The sequence below is a fragment of the Strix uralensis genome, chromosome 12, assembly GCF_047716275.1.
Source record: "Strix uralensis isolate ZFMK-TIS-50842 chromosome 12, bStrUra1, whole genome shotgun sequence".
NCBI classification, from domain to species: Eukaryota; Metazoa; Chordata; class Aves; order Strigiformes; family Strigidae; genus Strix; species Strix uralensis.
In genome coordinates, this window is record NC_133983.1 from 23,429,310 (window position 1) to 23,444,084 (window position 14,775).

Below are 14,775 nucleotides of genomic sequence, written 5' to 3' on the forward strand. Positions count from 1 at the left end.
CGTTCCCAACTCCACCACATCCCTCAGCACTGGGTCAACCCGACTCTTCAACCCCTCCAGGGATGGGGACTCCCCCCCTGCCCTGGGCAGCCCATTCCAACGCCCAACAACCCCTTCTGCAAAGAAATCCTTCCTAAGAGCCAGTCTGACCCTGCCCTGGCGCAGCTTGAGGCCATTCCCTCTTGTCCTGGCGCTGGTTCCTTGGCTCAAGAGACTCATCCCCCCTCTCTGCACCCTCCTGTCAGGGAGTTGGAGAGGGCCATGAGGTCTCCCCTCAGCCTCCTCTTCTCCAGACTAAACCCCCCCAGTTCCCTCAGCCGCTCCCCATCAGACCTGTGCTCCAGACCCTGCACCAGCTCCGTTGCCCTTCTCTGGACACGCTCGAGTCATTCAATGGCCTTTTTGGAGTGAGGGGCCCAAAACTGAACCCACTCATCAAGGGGCGGCCTCACCAGTGCCGAGCACAGGGGTCAGATCCCTTCCCTGTCCCTGCTGGCCATGCTAGTGCTGATACAAGCCAGGATACCATTGGCCTTTTGGCCACCTGGGCACACTGCTGGCTCATTATCAATCAATTAACCCCCCAGGTCCCTCTCTGACTGGCAGCTCTCCAGCCACTCCTCCCCAAGCCTGTAGCACTGCTGGGGGTTGTTGTGGCCCAAGGGCAGCACCCGGCATTTGGCCTTAGTGAAACTCCTCCAGGTGGCCTCAGCCCATCACTCCAGCCTGGCCAGGTCTCTCTGCAGAGCCTGTGTTTCCCCCCGCCCCCCCCCTCACCAGCCCCTCACCATCATGGCGATGAGGGCACAGACGTAGCTCTGCTTCATGATGACGTGGCCCAGGGTGTGCAGGGGCAGCCGCTCTGCTGGACTCCTCCTGCCTGGCCACGGGGAGAGGGGGGACACCATGAGCTGCACCCCGACGGGGGCCACAGGCAGGGCTCGGGGAGCAGGGGGGATGGGGATGGGTTTACCTGGCTGTGGCGAGTTACCCATGACATGGACGGTGCAGTTGTCGGCGCCGATGCCTGGCTTCCCGGTGCTGGGGGACAGCATGGGCTGGGGGGGCAGAGAGGGCTCAGAGCCCACCCTGGGACCCCCAGAGCACCCCGCACCCATTCCTCCTCAGTTCAGGCATCGCCTGGGGGGCACAGCACACCCCCCCAACCCACCTTGGTGTCCTCAGCCACGCCATCGGTGTCTTTAGGCCAGCTCTCCAGCTCCACCAGCTCCCTGGCCGGGCACCTCGCCGGTGGCTGTGCCGGCGCCGCGGTTCTCTGCGAGGGGCAGGAGCCAGCTCAGGACACCCCGCTGCAGCCACCGGGGCAGCAGGATCATGCCCCGTCCCCCTGCCAAGGCACCCCCCCACCACAGGCACCCCGCTGCAGGTGCCGGCACGGGGTACAGCTCAGCCCTGCAGCCCCTCACCCTGGCATCCAGCCGGCGCAGCTTCACCAGGGTGACCACGGTGTAGTAAAGCAGGAGTAGGATGCCGGGGTTGGTGTAGACAGGCCAGGGGTGGCCAGTGTTGAGCACCAGGGCGTTGGGCCGGGAGCAGTTGCGGTACAGGATGATGTCCTTGAAGCCAAACACCCTGAGGGGACAGAGCGGGTGGAATTATCCCCTAAAATAGGACCCCCCCACAATGAGCCAGGGTCCTGTTTGGGTGCTGGCACAGCACACGGCTTCACCAGGCAGCTCCTGGCAGCAGGACGGGGCTCAATTGGGGCGGCACAGGGACCCACAGGCATGACTCCCTCGCCAGGGACTCACCGTGCCCAGATGGTGGGGGGCGGGAAGACCCCCTGGACGAAGGGTGCCTGGTAGGCGTAGAGGCAGAGGAGGTGGCCGGCGGCATAGACGCCGACGAGGATGCAGAGGGTGTCGAAGGCCAGGCGGCTGGCGGGGAGGTGGCAGGCCCACCACGTGCACAGCCCCACGAAGAGCAGGTAGTACACACTGGAGGAGGCGGAGGGCAGGGTGATCCCTGGGGAGCAGCGCCCCGCGGGCGGTCAGTGCGCAGCTGAGCATCCTCCGGCCACGCAGCCCCCAGCCAAGCATCCTCCTCCCCCAGATTGAGTATCCCCCCACACTGAGCATCCCCCTGCACTGAATATCCCCCTGCACTGAGCATCATCGCCCCCAGACTGAACATCCCCCCCCCTGGACTGAGCAACCCTCTGGACTGACCACTCCCCTGCACCAAACATCCCCCCCCAACCGAGCATCCTCCTGCACCGAGCATCCCTGCAGACCTCAGTCTGGACTGAGCATCATCCCGGACCAAGCATCCTCCTGGCCAAGCATCCCTCTGAACCAAGCATCCCCCTTGCACTGAGCATCCCCCTTGCACTGAGCATCCCCCCGGACTGAGCATCCCCCTGGACTGAGCATCCCCCCAGACCTGAGTCTGGATCAAGCATCACCCTGGACCAAGTGTCCTCCTGACCAAGCATCCCCCTGCACTGAGCATCCCCCCGACACTGAGCATCCCCCTGGACCGAACATCCCCCCTGCACTGAGCATCCCCCCAGACCAAGCATCCCCCAGACCGAGCATCCCCCCCTGGACCAAGCATCCCCCCCTGGACCAAGCATCCCCCCTCAGACTGAGCATCCCTCCCAGACTGAGCATCCCTCCCAGACTGAGCATCCCCCAGACCGATTATCCCCTCTGGCAGCATGGCCACCGAGACCCCCCCCATCCCACCGCACACCCCCCCGCACCCCACACCCACCAGCCAAGGCCAGCAGCAGGATGGCCAGGCCCTTCCCGGCCGCCCAGAGCAGCCAGTGAGCTGTCACCCGCAACCTGGTGCTCAGCGGCGTGTCCCCATCGGCCGTGCCACCGCGCCGCTCCACGTCCTCCTCTTCCCCCTGCCCACCGAGCGCAGCGTGACCCCGGGGCCTGACCCCGGGGTAGCCCACGCCGTGCCTCAGTTTCCCCCCTTGAGGGCGGCCGGGACGCCCTGGCCGGCACGGTGCAGGCGCACAGCCCGGCACCTGGCCGTGTTTATCTCATTAGCCGCTTGGAAAGCGCCTCCGAAAAGCGGCTGTTTTTCTTGGCGCTGGCGCCCGGGTTCCCAGCACTGAGCTTTTTTCCAGGCTGCCTCCCGCGCTGGCCCCGCGCTCACGGCAAAGGCATTCGCAGTGGCCCGGTGCTCCGGTTACAGCCCGGCCACGGCCGGGCCTGCTGTCATGGCTCGGAACAGTGGAGAGCACCCCAAAATGGGGCTGAGCCCCAAGGGGTGTTTGCTGAGCTGGTGAGGGGGCCATCGGCTTGGGGTTGGGTCTCCCTGGGTGACCCCAGTGCCACCAGCACCATGTCCCGGTGCCCCGCTGGCACTGCCAGGCACAGCACCCTGCCAAGGTGGGTGCCAGCAGCCCCTGATCGCCCACCCCACCCCACTGATTCTGATTCCAGGGGTTTTAGTGGGGGGGGGGCCAGCAGGAGCCTGGGGGTGCCCTTTGCCGGGATCTTCCCGGGATCCCTACAGCAACGTGGGAGCAAACACGAGCAAAAACTCCTCCGCCGCTGAGTCACCCCGAGCCTACGAGATGCCGGGACGGTGACCCAGCCCTCCTCCACTGCTGCCCGCCCAGCCAGGCCACCAAAACTTGCTCCCGGCCACCGCAGACGTCCCCATGCCAAGCCTCCTGTGTCCCAGCCTGTCCTGCCCGAGGAGGGGACGGGGACCGGCCACCGTGGGATGCTGCCGATAGCCCCGGGGCTGGCTCTCACCCGCTCACGGGGTTCCAGGGGCTCCAGTCTCCGGGCGCGGGCAGCAGCACCGGCCCTGGGGACGAGGCGGCGGCACAGGCAGAGGCAGAGGGACGAGACCAGCAGGATGCCAACGTCGGGCGCCACAAGACGCACCGAGTTGGGGATATCGCCCAAGTCCAGCCTGGGGAGGGGAAAGCAGAGGTAGGGGAGGACTTCGGGGTGCCCCCCACCACTGCCAGCCCCCCCAGCCCCGCACTGCTGGGGTGCCCTTACCTGGTGACCCCGATGTGCCGGGCGAGGACCTCCCAGGTGCTGCCTGCGGGGAAGAGGGGAGGGTCTGAGTTTGGCAGACCTGGGGTGGGCAGGTGCTGAGGCCACCCAGAGCAGGCAGCTTCCCCCTGGAAGGGGGCACAACATCCCACATCCATGGGGAAAACACCCCACATCCATGGGCACAACACCCCCCACATCCATGGGCACAACACCCCACATCCACAGGGACAACATCCCACATCCACAGGGACAACATCCCACATCCATGGGGACCCAGGACGGGGTCTGTGCCCAGGGCAGCAGCCACCCCAGAGTGCCCCCAGTGCTGGGCACGTGGCTGGGACCCCCCAGAGCCACAGCAGCCCCCCAGCACCCAGAAGGATGGAATCCCCTCACCCACACCAGCTTGGGGGTGCAGCCCCGGGGCACCGTGGGAACAGGGTGAAGCCTGGGGGAGCAGAGGTGTGAGAGGGCGAGGGAAGGTGTGGGCACCCCCAAAGCACCCCGTACTCACAGCTGGGCCCCAGGAGCTGGTCCAGTACGGGCAGCGTGTAGAGGCATATTTGGAAAACAAAGTGGGCGAGGAGGAAGAGGATGCTGGTCGCCAGCAGAGCTTTGAGGAGGCGGCCGGTGTGACCTGTGAGACATGGGCAACCCGTTATCCATCGCCTGAGGTGACCCCAGGATGTGCCACCACCCCTGGGTAGAGCTGGGTGCACTCTGGCTGATGCCGGAGGTCCAGCCCAGGGTCACGGCCCCCCCAGGACCTCACACCTCTCCCCGTGCACCCAGCGCATCCTAAGAGCATCCTTTGTGCTGCGTTCCTGAAGAAACTGAGGCACAGGGCAATGCAGGGAGCCGGGGGCCCTGGGACCACCCTTGCCCCTTGCTGGCACTGGGCGCAGCTCCCCATCCCTGGTGGAACACCCTGTGTGGGAGGCTCCAGAGGGTCCCCCACACCATGAGCCCTGACAGACCTTCCAGTAGCCACAGCCGTGCCCCCATCCCACCCAGTTTCCCGGGCCACGCGCCCACTTTTCTGGCCATGGGGGACAGGCAGCGAGCCCACTGCAGCTGTACACTAGCCGGGGGTGGGGGCGGCCCCGGGCCAAATCTCTCCCTCTGCTTGTTTTTTCCTGTAAATCCACAGGAAAGCTCTTGACAGCGGTGTGAGCCCATGAAATATTCAGAGGGCAGAGAGCTTTTAGCCGCGGCCGTGCCAGGCGCTGCCGGTTTGTGTCACAGCGTGGCTCAGCCTGGCACAGAGGAGCAGGGAGACGGGTGGGGGCTACAGCCACTCGGTGCCACCCTGGGGGGGGGGGCACGTCCCATGCACCCACCTTGAGAGATGCACCCTGCACCCCCCCTCCTCCACACATACCCACCGTGGGGGACGTGCCCCGGCAGGGCGGAGGGGCTGCTCGTGGTACATCCCTGCCCACCCCGCGGGCACAGCCCAGCCCTGAGGTTTCTGGTTAATAAGGCTCAAAACTGACCATTTTGGAGCTGGAGGGCTATTAATAGCCAAGCCGGGCTATAATTAACAGAGCGAGGCTGCCATACGGAGCCACGCTGCCCAGGCGGGGAGGGGGGAAACCGCAGGGGAAGGAGGGCAGGTACCTGCCCGCACGCTGCCCACCCTGCCCGCGCCCCAGGTTGAGCCCCTTACCTCCAGTGGGGTGCGGGGTGGGCCCCGGGAACCAGGGCAGGAGCAGCAGGAAGAGCAGGTACACCAGGGAGAGGACGTTGAAGCGGAAGAGGCAGGCTGTGGGCAGAGGTACAGGCAGGGTTAGTGCACGGCGAGGGTGCAGCACCCCACCCCGGGGATCCCTGAGAGTGGCACCCCAACCTGTGTGGTGAGGGACACCCCAAAATGATGGGTAGTCCCAAACAGGGTTTCAGGCCCCCCCAGAAATGACAGTGGAAAGAGGGGGACATGGGCAGGAGCCCGGGCTGGGTCAGTCCCGGTGACCCACCGGGGTGGCACAGGTTGGGGGGGGGCCCACCAGAAGTCCCAGATATGTGGGGTGACAAGGGGACAAGAGCCACGACCAAAATCTGCTGCATTTCCACGTGGGTCCTGCAAGACCATGCTGAGGTTTGCAGGGACCCCCACAGCCAGGCTGGGACACCCACCCACCTGCCCCCAGCCCCGCTCTGGGCGCGCCACCAGCTCACCACCTTCCCCCCTCTCCCCGGCTTATATTTAGACCTAAATTACAGCTTGTTTGCAGGCGGGAAACCGTCGGAGGAGCTGGGCAGGGAGCGGGGCTGAGACAGCGCCCCATGGAGCTGCCGCCAGCGGGGGACGGGGACCCGGGGGGGGGCCACACATCCCCGGGCACCGTGGTTGGGGACGCGGCGTTCCCACCGGCTGCGTGCAGGGGCCAGGCGAGCGGTGACAGACACCAGCACATGTTCCAGCGGGGGCCCTGCGGCCACCCAGCCACGAGGCCCCGGTGACAGGCACGGTGCTGCCAGACACCCACCAAATCGCTGCTCGGCCGGAGAGGAAGGGATTTTTGGGGGGGCTGCATGGCACAGGGGCTTCGCTTTCTAACTGTGCCCCTGCTCCAGGCATCTCTCTGTCCCCTCTTCTGCAAACCAGAGGGACGTGTCCCCACATCCCCCCCCCAACTCTGGGTAGGGGGAATCCCTCTGGGGCAGCCCCAGGGAATCGGTGTTGGGGACCCCGGTTCTGCACGGTCATGGCAGGGACCTGCTCCCTTTGGCACCCCACTTGGGGAGGGGGTGAGGCAGAGGGGGCTGAGAGGGCAGCCCCCGGCCCCGTGGGGATGGGGGGGCAAGAGGGGGGGGGGGGCAGGCTGGGAGCCAGGGATGTGCTTGGCCTCACCAACCCCGGCGCGGCCCTTCCTGTGTTTACGAGGTTTCAATGGGATGGCACATCCTAGGGCAAGGGATGATGTGGCCAGGGTGAGGTGGGGGGACACGGTGCAGCCCCCCATGAGCAGCCCAGCACCCCAGAATGGCAAGGGATCCTCAGAGGGTGCGGAGGGGTGGGTGGGGAGGCACCCAGGAACGCACCCAGCACGTCCCACGCAGCACCCATGGGGCTAATGCCGGTCCCTGACCCCACAGCGGGGTCCCCAGATGCCTCCCTGCCCTGGGGGAGCACAGGCAGCCCCCGAGCACGGGTGGGGGGGACAGGACCACCATCCCACCAGCCGCCTCGCCACGGTGACCCCGGGACGCGTCACCTCCCTGCACGCTGCCGAGGGTTGCTGGCTACATTTCGGCAAACCATGATCTCATGGAGCAAATATTCCCCTTCCCGCGCCAACGGCGACGGGGCCGAGAGGAGCCTTCCCGGCGCGGGGGCGAGCCGCTGCTCCGGCTTAACGTGGGGGCCAGCCAGCCCCCCCACCCCACGATGGCCACTGGCACCCCCAGGCCTGGCACCAACCCCACAGCCCACCCCCGCGCCAGGTCCTTTGGGTGTCTGGGGGGAACCAGCCCCAGCGTGAGCCCCTGTCCCAGCCGCGGTGGGTGCTGGTGGCCCGGAGGCGACCGACTGTGACAGAGCCCTGCTGGCATCACCTGGGCTGGGGGCTGCCCGAGAGCGGCGGGGACAACGGGGACTGTGGGGAGACCCACGGGCATTGCTGGGCACTGGGGGGGACACACAAGCTGCAGGGACCACCCGTGCCTGGAGCAACAGTGTCACCCACACATTTTATGCCACCAGTGCCAGGGATGTCACTCCTGGGCCAGCACTGAGCTGGCATCCCGGTGGCAGTGGCTTGGGGTCACCTCAGGCATTGGGAAGGGCCAGCAAATGCAGAGCACCCTGCTGCACCCCAGGGCCAAGCCAGCACCCATGGGACCCTCTGGCCAGCAGCTCCCCCTCCACCCCAACTCGAGGTATCGCCGGGAAAGCTGCTGGCACAGTGGTCAGTGCTCAACCCCTGCTTCAACCAGCTTTTAAGGGCTCAAGGATGAAAAAGGGGGGAAAAAAAAATAATAAATGAGGCTACAGGGAGCAGTCCCCCGGGATGATGCAGCCCAGTTTGGGGTGCCCAGCTCTGCACCCCCGCCTCCGCGGCAGGGCGTGCCGTGCCCACGGGGAGTGGGTGCTCGGTCCTGCACACTCGGAGGAAACCGGTTCCCCGTGGTGCTGACAGCAGGGAAAGTGCCCGGCGTGGGGAGAAAAACCAGTTTGGTGTGTGGGGAGAGAAACCCGCCCTCCCGCACCCATGGGAGCCAGGCAGGTGGGTGGGTGGGTGCTGTGGCACCCACTGCCCCCCTCCCCACACGAGCAGCACCATTGCCCACACACGCACGGGGCAGGATCTGGCCCACGCTGAGCATCCCCCTTGTACCCCCAGCAAGGTCCTCTTGGATTCGCACCCCAGACCCCCATTCCCCAGCTCTGTGACCCCCTTTCTGCCCCCCGACGAGCAGCCACGCTGCCGGGGAGTTCACCGCCACCACGGCCGGCGCTGGCAGCCAGCAGCGCTTGAAATATTAACGATGTTAATGTGCCGGGAGGAGGATAAATCACGGCGCCGGGGAGCTGGGTGAGATGTTTCCTTCACGCCAGCCTTTAATCTCTCCATGGGAGGGGAGCGGGGTCATCGGGGACCCCAGGGGAGGGCAGGGACCCAGCGGTGAGGGTGGAGGTGGCCAGGGAGAGCCAGCACCGAGGTCTCTCTCGTTGCCACCAGGCTGGGAAGCATGGGAAGGGCGGTGGTGGGAGAGGGTCGGGGTCTGGCACAGCCCCCTCCCTGCAAACCGGGCACCATCCCATGCCCAGGGACAGATCCGTACCCAAGGGCATGGGAAAAGAGGGGTCCCTGGACCCCAGCGGCGATAGGGAACCCACACAGCACCATCCACCCTGTGCCCGTGCACAGCCCGGACAGCGATTGGCATCGGCGCAGCCGCTGGCTCTGCGGGGACCTGCGGCCGCTCAGGATTAATTAGAAGAGCTCTTTAATTCCTTGCCTGCCCTGCTATTTTCACACAGGCCCGTTACCTGCTGCCAGAGCCAGGCAGCTCTGCCAAGCCGCTTCCCTGCAGCTGGGTCCTGCCTCCCGGCTAACTGGGCCCAACTTGGGGTCCCCAGGGCCAGGGGGGGGACCCAAACTGGGTCCCCCAGGGTATCACTTTGCACCCAGGACCCTGTGCTCTGCACCCGCTGGCTGCAAACCAGAGCCTGGCCAATGAACACCAGCCTTAGCGGCTCTCCCCATGGGATTTCTCCCCCCACCCCAAAATCCAGGCAGCCCCAAAGCAGCAAGCCCCAAAACCGGCCACACCGGGAGAGCCAGTCACCGGGTGCATGTTCCCAGCCCCGGCTCCTCTTTCCGGGAAGCGGGAGCAGCCCCATCGGTTCACCGCTGTATCCTGTTTTTGTGGAAAATTAATCCCACTCCTGCCAGCACCGAGGCAGTGGCCGGCCCCTGCTCCCCCGGGGGTGCTGCGGGAGCTGACCCGGGAGGGCACCGGGCCTGGCGCCAGCGGGTGCCACGGCTGCCAGCTTGGGAAACCAGTGGCTCATGCAACGGGACAGGGGACATGGCAGCTGCCACCCCAGTGCTGGGGGACACCCTCTTCCCCAGCACCCACAGCCGGGCACACGCCGGGGTGGCACAGCCGATGCCAAGGGGCCCCCCGAGCCATGGGCTCAGCACTGGGATGTCTGTGCACATCGACCCCATCGCACCGGGACGTTCCTTGATGCACCCTAACATTTCCCACCCCCCCGTCCTCGCCCAGCCCTGACGGGCACCCCAGGACTCTGCCGCACCCAGGGTGCAGGGGAGGCGAAGGGTTGAACCCTTGGTGATAAAGCCCCTGCAACCCCCCCCCCCAGTTAGTGTGGGCGAGCCCCGGGGGCAGCATGGGGACCTCCCCCACCGCGTCCCCCACCTCAATGGGGCCATGCGGGGGGGGGTGCAAAAGGCTGGGTGCTGGGTAGATGGGCACCCCGGCGTGGGCAGCGTGCGGGCAGCGTGCGGGCAGGCTGCAGGCAGCCGGCCCTTTGCCTCCCATCCCCCTGTGCGCCTGGGGAGGAAACAGCAGTTATTGCTCTTGGAGACAGCGGTGGCTTGGCTTTTTTTTTTAATTTTTTCCTTTTTTTTTTTTTTTCCCCTCCTCTTTTTTATTTCCCTTCATTTTATAAAAAGCACCTGACCGCAGGAGGCAGCTGCCTGCAGCCCACGCGCCCGCCAGCACCCAGCTGGGTACCAGCCTCCTGCGGCACCCAGGGCCAGCCAGGACCCCCCGCCAGGGACCCCCCAGCACCCCATCACCTCCTGGCTGGGCAGGGGGGGGGCTCATCCAGGAGGGGCCGCACCCCAAGTCAGGCGCCCCCCAATTTGGGGGACACTATAGCCCCAGGGAGGGGGGGTGCCACCCTCACCCATCGCTTCTGCCTGAGCACCCAGCACAGCCAGGACCGTCACCCAGCCCGGGGGTCCTCGTGCAGAGCTGCTCCCCCCACCCCGGTCACCCCACGGGTGGGACGTGCACTGGTGGGAAGGCACGGCAGGCTGTGCCCCCCCCGCTCCCTGCCAGCTCCGTGCTCCCCAGCACCCCTGCCAGGCAGGATAGAGCTGAGATGCCTGTGCTGGGTGGGGATACGGCTGGGAGCCACGGCGTGGGGGTCCGTGGGAAATGGGGGGCTGCCCTGAGCTGCGCCGTGGGGGTCCGTGGGAAGTGGGGGGCTGCTTCAAGCCACGCCGTGGGGGGCTGTGGGAAGCGGGGGGCTGCTCCAAAGTGCACCATGGGGGTCCACGGGAAGCAGGGGTCTGAACCCAGCCACATCGTGGGGGTCCGTGGGAAGCGGGGGGCTGTCCTGAGCTGCACCGTGGGGGTCCATGGGAAGCGGGGGGCTGCCCTGAGGTGCACCGTGGGGGTCTGTGGGAAGCTGGGGGCTGCTCCGAGCTGCACCGTGGGGCTCAGCTCCTGCACCTCCACCCACCCCGAGCTGGCCAGGAGCCACGAGCAAACATCCTCCGGACGTTTGGGAAGAGCCGAATTGCCGGGGAAGGAAGGGCCACAGGCGGGTCGTGCTCCGGGGCTCTTCCTTCCCCCCCCAGGTGCAGCAGGATGAGCCGCATTCCCCCCCTCCCCGTGCCTCAGTTTCCCCCTCGGTGCCGGTGTGAGGCCCCAGGCCCCCCCTGAGTCACCCACAGGACTATTTTGACAAGCGGCTGGAGCGGGAGGGAGCTGCTCTCCCAGGACAACACCCCCCTCATATTTAAACAAGCCACCTACGACCTCACCGGGGGCACAACACCACCGCCATCACCAGCCACGGGTCCCCGGCACGACATCCCGTGCAGGAGCGGGTCAAGCAAGCCAGACACGATTTGGGGCTAAATCAAGATAATTGGGGCACAAGGGCCCCATGCACGAGGCCGCGCCCAGAGGCCACGTGTCGCCCCACGCACCCATGGGATGCACCCGGCAGCTCCCGCGTCCCGGCGCGGCGGCTGCCACCCCTCCGGCCCGGGAGGCCTCCTGCAAAGCGGCACCCGGCCACCTTCCTTCCCCAAGCCCCGTCCGTAGGCAGGGTTATAATTAAACCTCCTCACATCCTGCGCGATGCACTGAGTCACTCCTCGAACGAACCCGAGCAAATAAAGAAAAAGCTTTTTCAACAGTCACCGACTTCCTCCGCCAGCGAGACTCACCCCGCGCCGGCGGCACAAGCCAGCACCGCGCACCCCAGACGGCTCCCCAAAACGCAGCCGGGGCCCGGTGGTTCTTGCCTGGACGCTGCTCCCGTCCCCTCACTCCGTCCCTTTCTCCGGGTGACGCTACCCCAAAATTCACGCCGGCGCTTCCCCCGGGCCCGCGGACCCCCCTGCACGGGTCGTGCCAGCCCGGTGACGGTGGCCAGCCCCAGCCCCCGCCCGGGCAACAAGGAGCCCCTTGAACAATCCTGTTTATGGAGAAGGTTTTTCTTTCCTTTGCGTCTAGGTAAAGGTAAACGCAGTGTCCCCGAACAGGCTCCCCCCGAGCAGCCGGGGTTCAAAGAGCCGATTCTTGTTCTGCGCGTCCCAGGACACGGGGATTTTCCAGGCCGGTAGCCAAACGGTTGCCTCGCTGGGTGGTGACAGGCCAGTTTGGCTTCAAACGGGCGCTGGGAGCAGCTTAGGAGCCGCGGCCCCCGCGAAGGCGGCGGCAGGAGGGGTGGGTGCCCCGCTCCCCGCTGCGGCCACGGGGATGGGTGGGTGCCAGGAGCCCCCCCGAGCATCGCCCATCCCCGGGGCTGTCCCAGCACACTCTTTGCGCCCCCCCCCCCCAAATCAAGGGGCAGAGGAGCGAGTGGGGTGACACGGGACAGTTTCAGCCCCACGGGTGCCCGGTGCTGGGGGTGTGGGTGCCCACTGGCTATACCCACGCGGGACACACACACACACACACACACACGACAAGAGGGCACACACACACGCGGGGCGCTGCCCCCCCCCCCAGCCTAGAGAAGTTGCAGCGTTTCCCCCAAGCAGGCTCTGTCCCGCGGGGGGGCATGCAGTGGGTCCCCCATGGGGCTTGGGGGACACACACACGCAGCGTGGTCCCCCGTGGGGCTGGTGGGGGGGGGGGGGGAGATACACACACACGCAGTGTGATCCCCCCCCGTGGGGCTCCGGGCGGCGGAGGCGGGGGGAGGCTGTGTGCGTCCAGCCACACCGACCCACCCGCCTCCCCCCGGGGTTGGGGAGCACCGCGACGCTGTTCACGCGTGGGGGGGACACACAGACACAACGCACCCCCCCCTCCCCGGCACTCACCGGCGAGCAGGGCGAGCGGCAGCAGTAGCCAGTAGAGCCCCGCACACAGCCCCCGCCGCTCCATCCCGTCAGCCGCCGGCGGGCCGGCCCATGCCCCGCCGAGCCGTGCCGAGCCGTGCCGAGCCGTTCCGTTCCGCCCCGCCGGGGCTGGGCAGGCCCCACTGGCCGGTCCCGGAGCGCAGAAAACGGCCGCGCTTTTTTTTTTTCCGCGCCCCCCCCCCGCCCCCCCCCCTCCCCTCTTCTCCCGGGTTCGTTCTCGCCGCCTTTATAAAGCGGCGCCGCCCGCCCCTCGCGGCGGGCTAGTCCGGCTCGGCTCGGCTCGGCTCCGCGTTGCCCGGTCCGGCCCGGCCCGCCTAGCGCCGCCCGCCGGCACTGCAGCCCCGCCACTGCTGCCACGAGTTGGCCGGTCTCAGCCCCGACGCCCCCCACCCTGGTCGGGGTGAGCCCGGACCCCGCACCCCCACCCCGCTGCCGGCAGCAAGGGCATTTGCAGCAAGGGAAATAAATCTATCTAAAAAAAAATAATTAAAAAAAAAAAAAAGCTGATGTGCTTCCTGTTTGCTTTGTGTTAAAAAAAAAATAATAATAAAAGGCCGGAGTTAATTGAGGCTGAGTGCTCCGCTCCGGCCCGGGGCTCAGTAATGCCGGCGCAGAGCCCTGCAGCCGGGGCAGCGGCATGGGAGTGGGGGGCTCGGGTGTGCTCCCCCCCTGGGAGCAGCCGTGTCCCCCTGGGAGCTGGGTGTCATGTCATGTCCCCAGAGCTGGGTGGCCACGCACCCTGGGAGCTGGGTGGCCAAACGAGGGCAGCTGGGTGGCCATGCACCTTGGGAGCTGGGTAGCCAAATGAGGGCAGCTGGGTGGCCAAATTAAGGCAGCTGGGTGCTACACTCGCTGCTGCACCTCGAGCTGGGCCGGCACTGAGCACAGCCGGTGGCATGCCCTCATCGCCGGTGAGGGCATTGTGGCCAGTGGCCACGGGGCAGCAGGCAGTAGCCCAGGCAGTGCCAGTAACCACCAGCCCCTAACAGGAAGCATCGGCCCGTGAAATTCCACGCATTTTTTAGCTTCCCCATGTTTGTTTTCCGAACACGCTTCACAAACTGGCATCCAGCTGGCACGTCGCCGACCCACTCCCCTCCTCGGCGGGCTCTGCTCTCTTCCCTGGGCCCCCTCCAGCATTTTTGGGGCTCTTCCCCCCCTCCCAGGCCCAAACCCCAGATGTTCCGCTGAAGCCGCAGCCATCCAGACACTGCTGCCCACGCCACAGCCCCTGAACCGTGGGCAGGATGGGCCCGAGGGTCCCCAAACACGTGTGTCCAGGTGGGTTTTGCTGGGCACAGCCCCCCCGTGGGAGCTGGGCTGGGCTGCGGGTGCCCAAATCACCCCCGAGCATCCTCAGAGCAGGGACTCAGCGCCCCCCCGCCCGGCCACGTCGACCCTCATCGCTGAGACCTGGCGGGATTCACTCGTGTCACGAAACCGCTCATCAACGCCGAGTCCCGGATCTCAGCGCCAACACCCACATCCCTGAGACCTCAGCATGGAAATTACCGCAGCAAAAGCCCTGGGCTGCACATCCCCCCCGCAGAGAATGGATGCAGGAACCCACGCCAGCGGCTCACTCCCAGCCCCGAGCCCCCGCTGCGCCGCAGCCGGGCTGGCAACGGAATCTGTGGCAGTAAATGGGTGCAGGCAACGACACCCCAGAGCCCTGCCGTGGGCCGCCGAATCCGGCCCTGAGTGGCCCCCGCTCCACTTTCCCGGCCTCGCTCTGGCTTTAAGCGAGCTGCCGGGGAACATTGCGGCCCCGTAATGTGCTGCGGGCACAGCCTGAGTGCCCGGCGAGGTGTTTTATGGACAAACAAGCTTCCCCCCACGTCCGGGCAGTGCCATTAGCCCGTGGGCAGGCCGTGGGGCAGGCAGGGGGGCTGTGGGTGCTTCTAGGGCCCCTTGTTCACACTTGTGGCCCTAAGCAGAGCGCTGGCCACTGCCCGGAACCACAGACGCAGGGGGGA

The 14,775-nt window shown here is 66.7% G+C and overlaps 1 protein-coding gene across 2 annotated transcripts in view; it reads right to left on the reverse strand.

The window, feature by feature from the left end:
- PIEZO1 (piezo type mechanosensitive ion channel component 1 (Er blood group)) overlaps positions 1-12,955 on the reverse strand; it is a 27,103-nt gene extending 14,148 nt beyond the window's left edge. For both annotated transcript variants that reach the window (XM_074881199.1, XM_074881197.1), the window contains exons 1-11: positions 12,761-12,955; positions 5,665-5,760; positions 4,510-4,632; positions 3,996-4,038; positions 3,741-3,903; positions 2,737-2,875; positions 1,773-1,986; positions 1,428-1,593; positions 1,172-1,276; positions 974-1,058; positions 789-880 (exon numbers count right to left, since the gene is read on the reverse strand). In XM_074881199.1, coding sequence (XP_074737300.1) covers positions 789-880; positions 974-1,058; positions 1,172-1,276; positions 1,428-1,593; positions 1,773-1,986; positions 2,737-2,875; positions 3,741-3,903; positions 3,996-4,038; positions 4,510-4,632; positions 5,665-5,760; positions 12,761-12,824 — 1,290 coding nt within the window. In that variant the 5' untranslated portion in view covers positions 12,825-12,955. The remainder of the gene's footprint in view (positions 1-788; positions 881-973; positions 1,059-1,171; positions 1,277-1,427; positions 1,594-1,772; positions 1,987-2,736; positions 2,876-3,740; positions 3,904-3,995; positions 4,039-4,509; positions 4,633-5,664; positions 5,761-12,760) is intronic.
- Positions 12,956-14,775: the final 1,820 nt, after the last annotated feature.